The sequence below is a fragment of the Petromyzon marinus genome, chromosome 24 (genome assembly GCF_048934315.1).
Source record: "Petromyzon marinus isolate PM22_M1 ecotype Great Lakes invasive population chromosome 24, UKy_Petmar_22M1.pri1.0, whole genome shotgun sequence".
Classification (NCBI taxonomy): domain Eukaryota; kingdom Metazoa; phylum Chordata; class Hyperoartia; order Petromyzontiformes; family Petromyzontidae; genus Petromyzon; species Petromyzon marinus.
In genome coordinates, this window is record NC_133690.1 from 10,230,441 (window position 1) to 10,247,270 (window position 16,830).

The following is a 16,830-nucleotide window of genomic DNA, read 5'->3' on the forward strand; positions in this document are numbered from 1 at the left end:
GAGTTCGTTAAATGTGGGCAAGGCAGACATGTCGATGGTTAGGAGTGCAAAAGGTGAGTTGGCGTGATGATAAATCCTGTGCTACAGGAATTGAGTGAGATTCGAATTAACGACGTCCCTTTTGCATCGATGATGACGGTATTAGTTGTTTAAGGTGACGCCAAAGCACAAAACACGGAGAGCCAGCGCGAGAAGGTGAGACACCGTCTTCCCCACTGCCGACTCAAGTCCCGATCCCTCTGCTGGGGATCGCGCTGCTGTCACCTTTCTAGAGTCTCGCCCAGATCAAGAAGAGAAACCCTGCCGTGCGAACGCACAAGGGATTGACGCGGACGTCCAAAATAAACACCTTCGAGACGCAAACATCGCACCCTCCTGGCTTTGACATTCCCCCGCGAAGACATGTGCGTACCACTGACTACAATAGAACATGGGGGGGGGGGGGGGGGTGAACAAGCCACAGTAGTACGATTGTGGCCATGGGACTAAACTTTCGGCCATATAGGAGGAATAGCAAAACGACACGAACTCTCTCCTGAAACCCTTCTGGTGGCGACCAGACCTCGACATGGCCTTTAGCTCCTGAATGGCCGAAACGTCGCGAGAATTTTATTGTTTTATTTTATTATTTTATTCTCATTCTACGTGACTTTACCGAAAGAACCAAAGAAGATGAATCCTTGCAGTCACGAAAGCTTTAAATTGGATAGCCATTGTAATTTAAATGCATTCATTACCCCCCCCCCCCCCCCTCTAACCTTCGCACAAGAATGGCTCGCAAGTGACAACATCACATCTATCCCTCTATTTAAGGAACGAAACAGGAGGATTTCTCCACAAATCTGTCTGTCGCCTGATGCTGGTTGTAATTACTGACGACGCGTCGTACTCAGATTGTAAATGTTGTGTATTTACTCCAACACACCAGTGTGCTGTACGAGTCACGAATTTGCATGTTCCGCTTGCGTGACAAACCTTATTTATTGGCTGTCGGGTGGTGGCAGGTTTAACGAGACATATGTATGCGATCTCACCCAAATAAAACCTGTTATGGATGATATTGGTAGCGAATGCCTCTGTTAAACTGACATCCCATGAGCCACACAGCTTTTTGTGTGTGTTTTTTTAATCGGCATTGGTTTCAATACAAGAAAACTCGGGGCTGGTTTCGACATTCAGGGTCTCATCAACAAACCAATACTGCTGAACTGCCACATGTTTAAATGGCATACGGATGGGTCCTGGTTGGACAAATCGGTCTTTAACCAATGCGTGGATAATGTGATGTGTAAAAATGCTTTTTTTACGTGGGGGAGGACGGATATGCGAAAGGAGCATCATACACACAGTTGTTCCTTCTTGATGACACTTGAACTCACAGGGTTAAGACATACATTTTTATTTAAAGCTTTCGTGACTGCAGTGATTCACATTCTTGGTTCTTTCGGTAAAGTCACGTTGAAGGGAAACAATAAAATATATATAAAATAATATTGTTTAATATATATTTTATTATTTTATTGTTTCCCTTCAAGGTGACTTTACCGAAAGAACCAAGAATATATAGGGTTAAGACATGTCGAGTTGACACGTTTAAACGTTGGTCCAGCGCTGAATATGCTGGAGTTCAGGAAATGTCCAACAGGGGTGTAACCATTCGAGGCCCAGCAATTCAGGATTGTGATTCAAGAATCATTGTGGTAAATATAGTAGCTGCACGCGTCACGAAAATCCATGACCTACAATGTATACGAATTAAAACATCGATCCTGACACGATTCGACGCATGTATTGTGAGCTTGAATGGAGCAGTGGTGCAGCAGTTCGTGCACTGCGCGATGAACTCGGTGATCTTGAGATTAATTCTCTGCCACGGCTAACATCAGTGGTGAGTGATATCTGAACAGGTACTGTTCATCCTTTCAGCAACTAACCAGCACTGACCGGCGTGATGAAGTATGGTCAAATGTGCCCCATGACCCATGACCGGCACAGGGTGGGGAGACCTTCATCCAGCAGTGGATTGACAAAGGACTGAACCTTATTCTTGTTAAATCTTATTATTGCGAGTATAAAAACAATCAATAAAAATCCATATCAATGTTAATCAATGCATGCACTGTTACACCAAGACTAATCCACACTCTCCAGCTTGAAGTGTTACTAAATAACCCCACGGAGTGGGGAGACCCTTATCCAGCAATGGATGGACCAACGGCTGTACGTATGCACATGCCCACAATATCCCTATGATGGGAGCCACGGTGCAGTTACTCAATTGTTGCCAAAACACTGCCGTGCAGAACTTGATGAATAAATGTCCCAATGCAGATGACTAGCTGACTTTTATGGGGCCCTCTGTGCAGACCACATCCGTGTACTTTTGTTCAAAGTCATGTTGACACTTTGGCAAAAGTGTTCAGCAAGACTCTCAAAGGGCAATGTTCATTGCATTCTTGGAGACGAGAAATGCATGCCTTCAGTCCATTTCCATGTTATTGGCTGCATCCTATTTTTTATATCGGTTTAAATTAAGGCCTTCCATGAAAAAAATATACTTTGGCTCATGCACTTACACATTCTGGATTTGATTCAAACATTTATCCAGCATACTTTATACTGTTTATTAATGTTCGTTATTCCATTGCTAATATGGCTAAGTACAAATACAGTTATTATTACACACTTTTACTCATGCAAGTAGTTATGTAATTTATAATTCTAGTGGTTTTAATTAATTCTCTATTGAGTCCTATGTTCACTCTATGAACCTTTGTTGACTATGGACCACGTGTTGTCTCTGTGAGTCCTATGTGTTTACTGAACCATACATGTTATTTGAGTCCTATGTGTTGACTGAGCCATACATGTTATCTGAGTCCTATGTTGTCTCTGAGTCATGTTTTGACTATTTGAGTCTCTTGTTGGCTCGACGAGTCTTATGTTAGCGAGCCTTTTGCCCACACAAGGACGGATGTATTTCAGTAAATCTGAAACTTGCAAGCGAAAAGCAGACCGCGACGTGATATGAATTCCATCAATTCGTGTGCAATTTGTAAGGGCGCGGTGACACAGACCTATTTAATTTAAAAGTTATAATCCATTGTTCATCATGACGTCCTTTTTACTTCGATGTCTCAGTAGCGTCACGGAGATCACGTGACGTGAGGGTTCTGCCTTTGTAGTGAGGGTTGTGAGCTGACGCCGAAGGGGGGGGGGGAGGAGGCGCCTCGCCCCCCATGTGGAGTGACGTCACCCGCTAATTTTTATTAATGGCGGGGGGGGTGTCCATTTGGAGCACGTCACCTGCTCATGATTATTAATGAGGGGGGGTCAATGTGGAGGACGTCACCTGCTCATGATTATTAATGAGGGGGGGTCCATGTGGAGGACGTCACCTGTTCATGATTATTAAGATTATTAATGAGGGGGGGGGTCAATGTGGAGGACGTCACCTGTTCATGATTATTAATGAGGGGGGCTGTTCGACGTGGAGTGACGTCACACGCAGGACACAGACATTATTGGCTCATTTTAGTCGTAAATTACGTGTATTTGTCCTATGTTGCCTCTATGATCTTTGAGTGAGTTAACTCCATCAGTCATGTGTTGTCTCTATGAACCTATTAAATCCATGGGCCATGTGGCCTCTCCACGCGCCCCACGTTGTCTCTACCAACCCCGCAGTGTCTCTCTACGATCGCTGTAACTCCGTGCGCTGTGCTCAGTGCGCCCCCCACCCCAACTCTCCCCCCACCCCCACCTCCCCCCACCCCCCACCCCCAACTCCCCCCCCACCCCCAACTCCCCTTCAACCCCCACCTCCCCCCACCCCCACCCCCCCCACCCCCACCTCCCCCCCACCCCCACCCCCCCCACCCCACCTCCCAACCCCCCCCACCCCCCCAACTCCCCACCCCCCAACTCCCCCCCCCACCCCCAACTCCCCCCCCCCACCTCTCCCCACCCCCAACTCCCCCCACCCCCAACTCCCCCCACCCCCAACTTCCCCCCCACCCCCACCTCCCCCCCACCCCCACCTCCCCCCCACCCCCCAACTCCCCCCCCACCCCCCAACTCCCCCCCCCCCCCAACTCCCCCCCACCCCCAACTCCCCCCCCACCCCCCAACTCCCCCCCACCACCCCACCCCCAACTCCCCCCCCACCCCCAACTCCCCCCCCATCCCCCAACTCCCCCCCACCCCCAACTCCCCCCACTTTTAACTCCCCCCACCACCCCCAACTCCCCCCCACCCCCAACTCCCCCCCCACCCCCAACTCCCCCCACCCCCAACTCCCCCCCCACCCCCAACTCCCCCCCACCCCCAACCCCCCCCCACCCCCAACTCCCCCCCCCCCACCCCCAACTCCCCCCCCCACCCCCAACTCCCCCCCCACCCCCAACTCCCCCCACCCCCAACTCCCCCCCACCCCCAACTCCCCCCCACCCCAACTCCCCCCCACACCCCCAACCCCCCACCCCCAACTCCCCCCCACCCCCAACTCCCCCCCCACCCCCAACTCCCCCGCACACCCCCAACTCCCCCCCCACCCCCCTCTCCCCCCCACACCCACTCCCCCCCCACCCCCAACCCCCCCCCACCCCCAACTCCCCCCCCCCACCCCCAACTCCCCCCCCACCCCCAACTCCCCCCCCACCCCCAACTCCCCCCCACCCCCAACTCCCCCCCCCCACCCCCAACTCCCCCCCCACCCCCAACTCCCCCCCCCACCCCCAACTCCCCCCCCCACCCCCAACTCCCCCCCCCCCCACCCCCAACTCCCCCCCCCACCCCCAACTCCCCCCCACACCCAACTCCCCCCCCACCCCCAACTCCCCCCCCCCACACCCAACTCCCCCCCCCACACCCAACTCCCCCCCCACACCCCCAACTCCTCCCCACCCCCAACTCCCCCCCCACACCCCCAACTCCCCCCCCACACCCCCAACTCCCCCCCCCACCCCCAACTCCCCCCCCCACCCCCAACTCCCCCCCCCCACCCCCAACTCCCCCCCACCCCCAACTCCTCCCCCACCCCCAACTCCCCCCCCACCCCCAACTCCCCTCCCAACGCCGCCGTCGTCTTCGCGCCTCCCCCGGCGACTCCGGCGCTGCCTTCGCGCGGCGTCTCCGCTCGGCGCGCTCCTCTCCGCCGCAGGTGACCTCCTCCCTTCCTGCGTCTCCCTCCTCCTCCTCTACGTCGCGAGTCTCTGGCTGTTAGGTTCACCACCCCCCTTCCCCCCGGGGGTAATCCTTCGAGACGCGACACTCGTCAGCCGCTGCTCGTGGTTTGTTTTTTTACTGTTCGCGTCGGCAGTAAACGGCGACGACGATGATAACAAGATAAGCGCTTGCCGCTGTTAAAAAAAAATAATCATTCAAACGAGAAGACATTGGTATTCGTGCATGATCATACGCGTCGGACGTGCAGATTTAAATTGTAAGTATCGCGCGCTGTTAACTACGTTGTTTGTGGTTAAACCGTGGTTTTCATTAAGCACGGGACCCGACACCGCCTCGCCTGGGGATTCCTACCGGTTTAGAGCGATGTCCCCCGGTAGTGAATGTAGGCCTAGGGGGGGTGGGGGTGGGGGGGAGTTGTCGCTTCGGTGTCGCCTATTGAGTTCTGCCGAGCGCGGGTGAGGTCCCTCGGTAGGCGAGGTAGGCCTAACGGGGTCGAGCTCTCGGGCTTGTCGGATCACATGTTAATGAAATATAACGGGATTCGTGCCGACTGCCGTTATGGTTATCAAACTTAAGTAATTTAAATTGTACTAGTTTTTTTTGTAGTTTGATAATTGGCCTTTGTGTGGTGTAAAACGCGTTTGCAAGCTGCGATAAACGGTTTTGTGCCGACTAATGTGGTTCACCGTTATGTGGCTGTCAGTAAATGTTACAATGCAAAGTGGCTGGTGATATAAACACCTCTTATGGATTATTCTTTCCCAGATTAAACACTAATTTAAACAAACCAAGTTTAAATGTGGTTTTTACAACTTGCCACAGAGAGGTTTGCAACTGTATTTTTTTCGTCAAATAATAATTACATTAGAATAAAATAAATATTGTACGGGTACAACATGTAATTGGACATTTGAAGTCAAATAGCATGTTTAAGATAAACATGCAAAAAAAGCCCGTGGAGATGAAACCAGCAGAGTGCAAGATAAAAGGCAAAAAAAGTACAAAGACAAAAAAAGTTAAGCTGTACAACAGCAAAAGGAGCTCTCAATGTAATATGAATAGCAGCGTTTTGCCGCTTTGAGGACAAATTGCATGCACATGTCCATGCCTCTCTGTCATTCCACTGCTGGATGAGGCCTCCATCCTACCCCCACCCGTTGTACCCTGTAGCTCGTGGTGGTTCTTTGACCATACTTGACACAATTGATCGCCGCGTGTTGGTGAAATCGGGGAGCGACGGACCGTGGGAGCAAAGTAAAAATACAATAACAAATCTGGCTGTCGCCTGATGAAGCTACTTGTAACTACTGGCGAAACGTCGTACTCAGATTGTAAATGTTGTGGCGTTGCTCTCCGAAACACCGGGTGTTGCCGTATTAGTAACGAATTGGCATGTGCTGTTTACGTGACAAACCTTACTAAGTGTCGGGTGGTGACGGGTTTAACGACGCATTTATATCTTCTTTGGTTCTTTCCGTAAAGTCACGTAAAATGAGAATAAAATAATAAACTAACACAATCAAATTCTCACGACGTTTCGGCCACAATGCAAGCGGCCGTCTTCAGGGACGACAGAGCTTCAATGAACGATGTTAAGATTCGTAGCGACTTTTAAGTTGGTTGGGAGACGTGAGGCACCTTGACAAAGGGGGTTTACATATCAAATAGCTGAGGGATTAGCTTGTGACTGGTCACGGAAATGGCTATGTTAAAGTCAAAACCTACACATCCACAGAGGCAACTAGTAATTTAGCATTGAAATAGCCAAGGGATTAGCTTGTGACTGGTCACGGAAATGGCTATGTTAAAGTCAAAACCTACACATCCACAGAGGCAACTAGTAATTTAGCATTGACATAGCATTTATATATTTACGCGATCTGTATTGTTAACGAGTACTGTGTGGTACCGCAACGGAGCTTGTACGTCGTCAAAGTGTGAACAAAAGGCTCTCGTATTTACATGGGATTACAGTATTTTCCTCTCTGGTTCCGTTGGTGTTTTGCGTTTCGCTAAGTTTATTCTCTTCAGACGGTCTGAAGGCCGTGTGTGTGTGTGTGACATTTACTATTTTTAACAGTGCATGCACATTTTTGAATTATTCATCACGCAGTGAGATGGAAAGTCGAACAAAAAGGCTTACTACTACACACACCCCGCCAGTAAATGCTGTGATGATGATGATTTATTAAATGCCAAAGCCCATGTGCTTGCCGTGTGTGCATTGTTAACTGTTGCTCATCTTTTAAAGAGCCCTGGCTAGTGATTTCGCGGCCGTGGCGCATTCGGCCCTCTTAAAATCAATTTGCCATAAATAACACCAGCTTCGGAATGGTTTAAACGGCACCCGTTTATAGCCCGACACGACACAGGCCATTTGACGGACGTTTGTTAAGAGATACATGTTTGGGCCTTCTCACAATGTTGTTCAAACACGTGCAGTGTCCAGTGCGTTGATGTTAACTGCAGTGTTTTTTTCACGTGAACGTCGTCGACCTTTTGGTGAGGCCACCCGCTGAACGAGAGCCTCCCAATGCCGTGCCGGTCCGTGGACAGTATTCGACCATCAGTGCGAGTTGGTGAAGTCTGGAAGCTTGTGCGCAGTGTTTTTCAACGTGGTTACTGCACTATATGGCATAGTGCAGTACAGCAATGGATCTTACCGTACTGACTGACGCCTGCCTACATCACCTGCTATGTTATGCACGGTTATCACTCGTCCAAGCACTCAGCATGTTAGCCTTCGTGATTTTTGGGTAAAAGTCCAATGTTGGACATGAATACAGTAGTTCAAAACAGCTTGAGTCAAATTCCTTTTAGGGTAAGCAAGATAGATAGACCTTTCATGACAGAAAAAAAATAAACTTTCTCACATGGAAGGTGAACAGGCGTTAAAATAAGAAGGCAGATATGGCCTAAGACTTTTGGTCTGTACACCATACTCATTTAGAATGTAATTTGAGCAGGCAAGCTGTGTGCTGGGAAATGTGTGGGCTACCTTTTCAAGCTGAAGTGTCGCTCGCCTGCACGCGTTTGATGTGTATATGCTGTAAATTTAGCATTGTGTGGCAATTCACTCCGTTGTGATGCTTGCTTTACTGGCACGATTGCGCGTGTTTATGAGAACGTGCAGTGCGTTCGGCGAATAGTTTAAACTTCAAAAGTAGTGGGGGGGGGGGTTTGGGATTTGGTGTTTTGTTGCCGTTGATTTGCATTGCGTGCTTACTTTGCGTTGGTTGGTGTAAATGTGCTTCGGGTCAAGTGATAGTCTCTTGAGACTCGGTAACCATATCACATGGGACACCTGTGTATACTATGGATAGAGAGCTGTTATTAAAATACAGTACACTGTCATTTATTAGCCCACAGTCTAGTGTTACCTCACCAGCAAGTGTAAATTGCATCACCACAGCATGCAACCAATGTTGAACATCCACCTGCCCACACGCAACTTTAACAAACCCCCCTCTGAAAATATCATTAACACAGAGCCCCTATTTAAATTAATCGCACACTGTGGCATTACAGCAATAACATGCTGCATGCCACTTAGGTATCAGTCATGTACACTGTTGCTGTGTGAAATGGATGGACAAAGATGCCCATGTCTCTTTTTAGATTCGCAGATCTTGGCATTAAGATCAGGAGGGAAGGCAAGATGGATAGTGGAGGCATTGAGGCCAATAGCAAGGTTGCTAAATATACTGCAGGCTAAACGGCTAACTCAATTAGATTGCCTTGAAAGATCTCTGCTCACATAAACATGAGATTGAGCCACCCCTGATGATTGTATTTACTCACCGGTAAAGTGTCCTCACTGTGTAGCAATAAAACTCTCAGGTTGTATTACTCTGGTGGCCTCATAAATATCAGACCTTTTGCGTGTCGAAATTCGCACGCGATAAATTTAGATGCATGGAAGAGAATTGTGCTGGATGGACACAGATTATAAAAATGATTTTTTTTATATATAAATGGAGTCAGTTTTATGCTGGCTGCCAGTTGCCTTGAGAAACGCCACCGCGTTTTTTTAAATTATTGGAGCTGAGAAAACTGTTAAAAGGGGCTCAGCATAACGTGTTATACCTTGTGTGCTAAACACCATTATTCAATTTGTAATTTAGTTATTTTATTTTAAAAGTGAGTGCAAATCCATTGAGCCCAGAAAGTATCTTTGCGAGTGAGACCTGGGCAAAGTAAACACGTCGAAACAGCAACGGTCTACTCTAGTGTAACAAATAAAAATGCGGAGTCAAAAGATAAACAACAAACATCGTTACTGGGTAAATGTGAGTATAAAATGTTTAACCGCAACTCCTTAGCACAGGCCCAAAATCTTAAAATGCCAAGTGGCCGACAACGAAAAGTGCCAATTATCGTAGATAATAGGGCTGGTGCTCGGAGGATAGTAATGTTTGCGAGGAATACATTGACTTGGTTTCATGCTAAACTGTAGCTAATTGGAGAATGTTGCTCATCTCAGCGGTATATCCTTAGGTAGTTCAGAGCGCTGTGTGACATACGATGATGCATTGGCTATCCATATCGTTGGAGAATAATTTAACGCTTTTGGCCACAGGTATGCTTTTTTTGTGGTTTCAATTATAGCTTTTGATAATATAACTCTAATGTTATTGGATTATAAATCATAGTTTACGATGTTGCACGATGCACATTCATGTCTCAAAAAGTATGCTGTTAGTGCTGACTAATTTCTGAAATTTCATCTGGGAAGACAAGTAATTGGTTTGTAAACCTGTGGGCGTTGATTATATCTGCAATGCACAATGTTTCTTCACCGCTTTGTAAAGGATAGCTGTTGGAGAATGTTGCTGTTCTTAGCTATGTTTAGCTCATTTGGAATTATATTCTCAGCATTATGTAAGTATCCAGCTAATTAGGGAACAAAAAAAGTACAAAACCACGTTATGCCTTGGCAGCTTGGTCCGCTGTTAGGAATAGTGTATACCATTGTGTTCTCAAAATAATCTTCATAGTATTTGACTTAGCTGGAAGAGAAAACCCCAATGAGTCTCCAAACTCCGTTACAGGAGTGATGCATGACAAGGTCTTTATTTAGTGTTTGAGTGAGCTAACACAACAATTGTGACAGGTCAGGAACGCACTTGCTGTACTTGCACTCTCACAGCCTTCTTACAGCCCAGCAGTGTTCAGTCTTACACCGCATGATCCTTGCATGATCTACCAACCTTGATTTCAAAAGCACTTGATTTTAGGTTTACTGCATACAAAACAAGTTAAGCGTGTATGTCCCTGCTCAAACGCGCTATTCTGGGCCAATGCTTACCTCTGTTGGCGGCCCAGAGCTAGGAATGGAAGTTCCACATTCCCTTGGCGGGGGTCAGTCTCTCCAGCGAATAACCACCACGGTGAAAACACTCTTAGCCTTTGGATGTGTGGAAGAATATCGGCGCATCCTAATTCTCATTTCTACATGTTACAATTGCTCCTGATATCTGTACGATTATATGAGGGTGAATTTGGGTAATAGGATGAATTTTCCACCAACTGCATTTCCACTCTTATCCGTGAAAGACCCGTAGAATAGAAGGAATGTAGCTCTTCCGAGGGACCACTTATGCGTAACTTGCAGGTAGATGAAGCCGCACAATAGGATGTCTGTTGCCACTTCTTGTGTCACGCCCCTTATCCATGAAAAATGCTGAAAATAGGAAGAATACATCCGAGGTTCATACTTTTTTTTATTTAATTACTGTATTGGGGCCACAGATAGTAGGAGTATGGAGGAGTTTCACTGTATTCACTTCCCCGCCCACAAAAGTGGCACTCATTTGAGCAACCCTGGGGGTATTATAATTATTATTGGGCCGTGTTGACTTGCAACCATAATTTTAATTCTCAACCTTCTGATTTGTGATTCGAGCCACTCTAACCTCCCCAAAATACAAACGTCAAAGGTTCGGTTCACTTGTGGTGTGGGAAAACCCTTTGCTCCACCATTCCTTTCTGTAAGAATTTTTGACATTATTTGGTTGTGCTGCCAAAGGTTCACAATGCCGTAGCTATACTCGCGCCTATACTCACGCATGCCGATGTAAACCCATGGCACATGTTTACGCAAAGGGGCTGTTGTGGTTGTGTGGTGGTATGGCACCAAGTTACAGCATGAGCATCACGTACACTATTACTGGTAGGAACCTCCTGGTTACACCAGCCCACAGGGGATTATTGTGTCTGTCCGTCCGTCGTGCATCCAAAAATGGGAAGGGCTGGGTGGGGAGGGTGGGGCTGGGAGGGGAGGGGCTGGGTGGGGAGGGTGGGGCTGAGTGGGGAGGGTGGGGCTGGGAGGGGCTGGGTGGGGAGGGTGGGGCTGGGTGGGGAGGGGAGGGTGGGGAGGGGCTGGGTGGGGAGGGTGGGGCTGGGTGGGGAGGGGAGGGTGGGGAGGGTGGGGCTGGGTGGGGAGGGGAGGGTGGGGAGGGGCTGGGTGGGGAGGGTGGGGCTGGGTGGGGGGTGGGAGGGGTGGGGCTGGGTGGGGAGGGGCTGGTCACCCCGTGGTGTCCTTATAAACTCAACGTTTAACCTACTCACGCCGGCTTGTGCCCGCCCTCACAGTCGGGCATATTTGCGGAATGCACCACGCCGCCATTGACCCTGGCCATTGACCGAGCAACCCAATGTTCCTATCAGCTCCCTCCGCAGGAATGTGTTTAACGTATCCACATTACCATATATCTAAATTGCTGCTTGTATTCGCAGCATTTCTGTCTGCTTTCTAAGTGACAACCTACAAGCTAAAAGCTTGCGAGTTGCTGTATACCCGTTAGTGTGTTTCTTAGCACACTTAATTGCGCAAGTGGTATTTTTATTAATTTTTTTAGTACAGCACTGAAAGTTATCTCACACAGGCTAGTTGTTTTCAAACGATTTATCAATGCAATAACACTGTCGCACCTTATGAAGCCATAGGTAAGAAGCATTGTGCATGTCATATGTGTGGGTTACCACCCTTTATTTCATATCACAGCGGTAATTCATGTGCTTGGGTTTTGTCACATTGCTGTGGCTGCTAGTTCGCCAAAACAAAAAGCAGAAGTGCCAATGGGCGGGTGGCTCAGAGGACCCTTAACACCTCCGTGCACTGAGCCCAGCACCATTGAGTTTTTGGTTTCGAATATAACCAGGTTCTCAAAGTGTAGCGGGTTGGTGGTCACAGCCCAGTTGCCAATGAGTGCACTAAAAAAGTCAACAGTGTTATTAAGTTATTTTTTCTATTGTTTCGTTGAGGATATATCCTTTTTGTTCTGAATGTTTTTAGCTCTGATAATGAGAAACATTTTAGTTTGACTGCCATCAAATTCACACCTGTAGTACGCTCTGTAAGAAGGTGCATCACCTAGTGGGTCAAACAGGCATTTAAAATGCTCTCAGGAGTAGCTCTGTAATATCAACTTCCAGAAGCCGTTCTGTAACATGGGGTGATGTTACATGTTCTGCCAGAGATATGAATGGAGTTTATTCATGTCGGTGTCACGATGCTGATTGCACATTTTAAATATAAATCACAGGAGAAAAAGACAACCATTAAAAGTCTTGAAACTCACTTAAGTCTTTTCTCTAGGCATAAAAATATCTATGGCGTTATTACTAATACTACTATTATTATTAAAAGGGTTCTCTTTGTAAAAATCTTATGTTACTTTTATGTGAGCTGACTCAAATTATTTAAGTGTTGAAACATAATATGTCAGAGGTTTGTCTTCCCAATGTGGAATGTTCTGTCTGCCTTGCAAACACTCAACGCACCACACAGTAAGTCATATTTTACTCACTACTTGAAAGGTCCCCATGAAATCGACTTACACTCATCGTGTCCACACGTTGGCATGGTACACGTCACTTGGAATGTCCGGGCCTCACAAGGGCCCAAACTAAAGCATTCTTAACGAATCTACATTCAGCACCACTAACCGTTATCTGCACAGGATAGCTAAATCATCTCAAGCCTCCTGTAAATCATGTGATTTCTGTGTGGCCACCCCCCCGCTGATTCCCTTGCTTTTGCGTGCCACCCCCTGTGCAAACAGATGCTGCTCCATGCACCGTTGAGGCCCTCGTGTTGCCCCTTCTTGTCTGTCCTCATCTTTCCTGACCCTTTGGTCCCATTTTTTCCATTCCTTTTGCATCCCTGTTCTCTTATTTCCCATTCTCTTTTCTGTTTGCCTCCCCATTGTTTTCTTCCCACCCCATACATGATAACTTTGACCCCCCCCTTCCCGTAGTGTGCCACTGGTAAGAAGTTGCTAATTTGATTACATTCACAAGGAAGAGCAAAACATGCCAACCTTGGTGTGTGACCCAAAATGGAATAAGCCTGTGGAGATAACGGTGTTTGACTCATTCCACAATTACAAATCTTTCTCCTCCCCCAGCAATTTAATCGAGTGCCAAAATTTAATTAATGAATCGTCTTGACCATTCCAGCTCCTCCATGGCTTCACCACATCCCTTCCCTTCAAACTTAAAATTATTTGGTCGTAAAGTGCCACGATGTTGGACGTACTGGGATGGAACTTTTTCCACCCACGCTGGGGATGGCAATGGTGCATTCATTGTGTTGTATGTGTCTTGCACTTCTCACTATTTTGATAGATATTTTTTTTAAAACTATACATAATTACCTTCAATCTGGCATCCAATGTAGTTTATTAGGATCATTTTTGAACGTTTACCGTGGCTGCCTAATTTCTGGCACTGCCCATGGCCAATAGAAGTGCAGCACATAAAGATTTGCCCTCCCTCCATACCCCTCCCTGTACCACAATCAAATGAATTGTCACGATTCATGGCCATGATTTTAATACATTATAGGTTATCTTTCGTCGCGTTTGTGTTCTGTCTGTTGTTTGTGTTGCCCGTCTCATGTATTGTATTGTATGTACTGTCACACAACAGGTCCCCTGTGACCTTTGTATCTTTTGTCACGATTTTTTTCTGCTTCATTCATTTCAATAATTTGCCTAAAGTAGAGTTTGCATAAAATTCACACGATTCGGGCAATAATTGATCCGTGCACGTACGATTTGACGCATCGAAATTGTAATCGCCGAATCGATCGATCATGACGTGCCGAATATTAACCACGCATGGAGAATGGTGCAATGTGCTGGCATGACTGCATACCAATGCACATCAGGTGTGGCAGCTGCTCACCTGTATGGGCAGCACAGCGCGTTCTTGTATAAACTTATATCAATAAGCCGCATATGGGGCGCATTAGCCGTGGAGCGTGCCATTTCATACGGGGTGGGGGAACGCCGATCGGTATGGCACCACTTTGCTTGTATAGCGACAGACCCAAGTGGAAACACATTCAGGTTGATATCGGAGCCCGATGTTTTGCGTTATGTGGTTTTTAAAATGGTTTTATGCACTTTTGAGACTGCTAAGCATTTGCTTGTGTGCCTGTGTGTGTTTATGTGTGTGGGTGTGTGCGGAAAGGTATTGTAGTGGTTAGCACACTGTCCTACTAAACCTGCGACCTGAGTTCGATTTCTGGCCATGGCCAACTTCACCATGGCCAACATCACCCCTAGGTTGACTCCTCCTTATATGAGGACTGGATGTGGCATGTTAAATATCGCCACTAGGGAGACAAAGGCGGCTGGGTGTGGTGCTGGCCACCCACCCCCTCGTGTGCCATTCCGGCCTTAATTGGTGCTTGCTAACAGCAATATCCCCAATAGTCTATAAAAGCTATACGGGGATTTTTGAATTTGTTTTGTCAGTGTTTTTGTTTGATTGTGGCCTCAAAGTGCACTTAGCCTGGAACAAGAGCTGTGGTGACATCCTCTGTGGTGGCTGTTGTTGATTGTGTATCTTTGACTGCAAATAAGTGTGCCTGTGAGTGTGTGAATGCTTGTGCACACGTGCGTCATCGTTTGTGCATGTGTGCGCATGTACATGACTTGTGGAAGTTATCCCTTATTACACCGCATGCACGTCGCCCTGGGTCACGATTCCTAGCCACTCACATGCCGACTTCCTCTCCCTTTGCACAGGACATGCGACCGGGACATGATTATCTGTCGAGGATGCTCAGTGTCGGATGCATGAGCGCGCACAGCTGCACCGGGCCGACTGGACCAGTCCACAAGCATGAGTGAGTCCTGTCACATATTTGACAGCCCTGCACCACGGACAGACCTACAGTGCACACCTACACTGGCAGGCCAACAGAACAGATAGAACTATAGCACAGACGGACCTACAGGAAAGATGGGCCTACAACACAGATGGACCTACAGCATAGGCGGACCTACAGCACAGACCTCGAGTACAGATGGACCTACAGTACAGGCAGACTTAAAGCAGCTTCTACGTGGAGTTGTGAATGCACTGCTTGTCCTGGAACACATCTGTGACATGGGCCAGAGGCTGTTGCGCTATGATCTTCTGGCTATGCATTGGCAAGTCCGTGTGTGAAGACCAAAATTAGCTGATCAATTGATTGCTGGTAGTGGAGTAAAACGTGGGTACTGGAGGTGTAATGAGTCACCTTTGCCCCGGCATTTTACTCAGTTGTTACGAGTCAGGATCACGGTTTGATCCAAGATGCAAGATTATTTTTTCTTTAAGTTTGTGTTGAATGTATCGGCCACTCTTGGCTGCAGGGGTCGTATGTATGTATGTATGTTGAACTTGTTTCGCACCGTATGTTGCCAACCGTGCTAATCTGAGGTGTGGGTCATGCGAACCCGTGACATACCACATGTATGAATGTAAAACCATCGAGTCTCTCACGCGCCATCTGTTTGATGCTTGTGTCGTGAGCGTATGAATCGTTAATGCGTGGCTCGATGCATCGTTATAACATGAGTGGGTGTCCCGTGAAATTGGTTTGTTTGCTGTGGCTTGGGTTTTGTGTACGATCGGATAGGCATTACTTTGTATATAATACAGTACAGTTTTTTGTTTGTTTGCATAGTGTCTAAATGCAAATTTCATCTCAGGACACACATGTAAATAATTCTGTGCATATTTATTTTAGAGGGTTAGAGAGAGAGAGAGATAGTCAGTCATGGGCAGAGGAAAACACAATGTGTTGAGCCTGGTCATGCTCAGGGGCTGGGGGAGTCCTAATGTAAAATAAAACCATTAGGACATCATCTTGACTTCTGAAAGTGGCATTGATTACTTGTTAATTTAATTAAAAAAAATGTAATTTTAGAAATGAGTTACAATAGTTTTTATCATCCACATTTCCACCATTTTTTTTTTACGGTCGGCTTGGTGGTGATATGTGCGCGGTTTGAGCAGAGCCACGTGCATTGGCCTAAAACGCACGGTGGCTAAATGACCCAGCCGCCAACACTCACCCATCGAACCCTCCGTACATGTGCCCGTGTGTGCGTGCATGGGTATGCGAAGGCGGCCGGGCTAGGTGTTGGCCACTCACCCCCTCGTGTTCCGTGCGGGTTTTCATAGGCAGTCGCTAACAGCACTTGCCCCAACAGTCTGTTAAGGCTACACGGGGTTCTTTGTATTTTTTCTTGTATGAGTGGGTGAGCACGGTTATGCGCTTGCTGTAATATTTGTGTAAACGCCACTTGTGCGTGTGAATGCGTCTTGTGTGCCAATGTGCCACACGCTTGTGTGCTTGTT

General features: G+C 47.5%; 1 protein-coding gene across 2 annotated transcripts in view; it reads left to right on the plus strand.

The window, feature by feature from the left end:
• Positions 1 to 5,059: 5,059 nt before the first annotated feature.
• The window catches only part of LOC116945528 (USP6 N-terminal-like protein), a 69,139-nt gene continuing 57,368 nt past the window's right edge, over positions 5,060 to 16,830 (plus strand). Inside the window, exons 1-2 of one of the 2 annotated variants that reach the window (XM_032959898.2) lie at positions 5,060 to 5,161; positions 15,228 to 15,328. In XM_032959898.2, the coding sequence (XP_032815789.2) occupies positions 15,325 to 15,328 (4 nt within the window). In that variant the 5' untranslated portion in view covers positions 5,060 to 5,161; positions 15,228 to 15,324. Of the gene's footprint in view, positions 5,162 to 5,186; positions 5,444 to 15,227; positions 15,329 to 16,830 lie in introns of those variants that run through there. The other variant, XM_032959899.2, reaches the window with a different exon arrangement.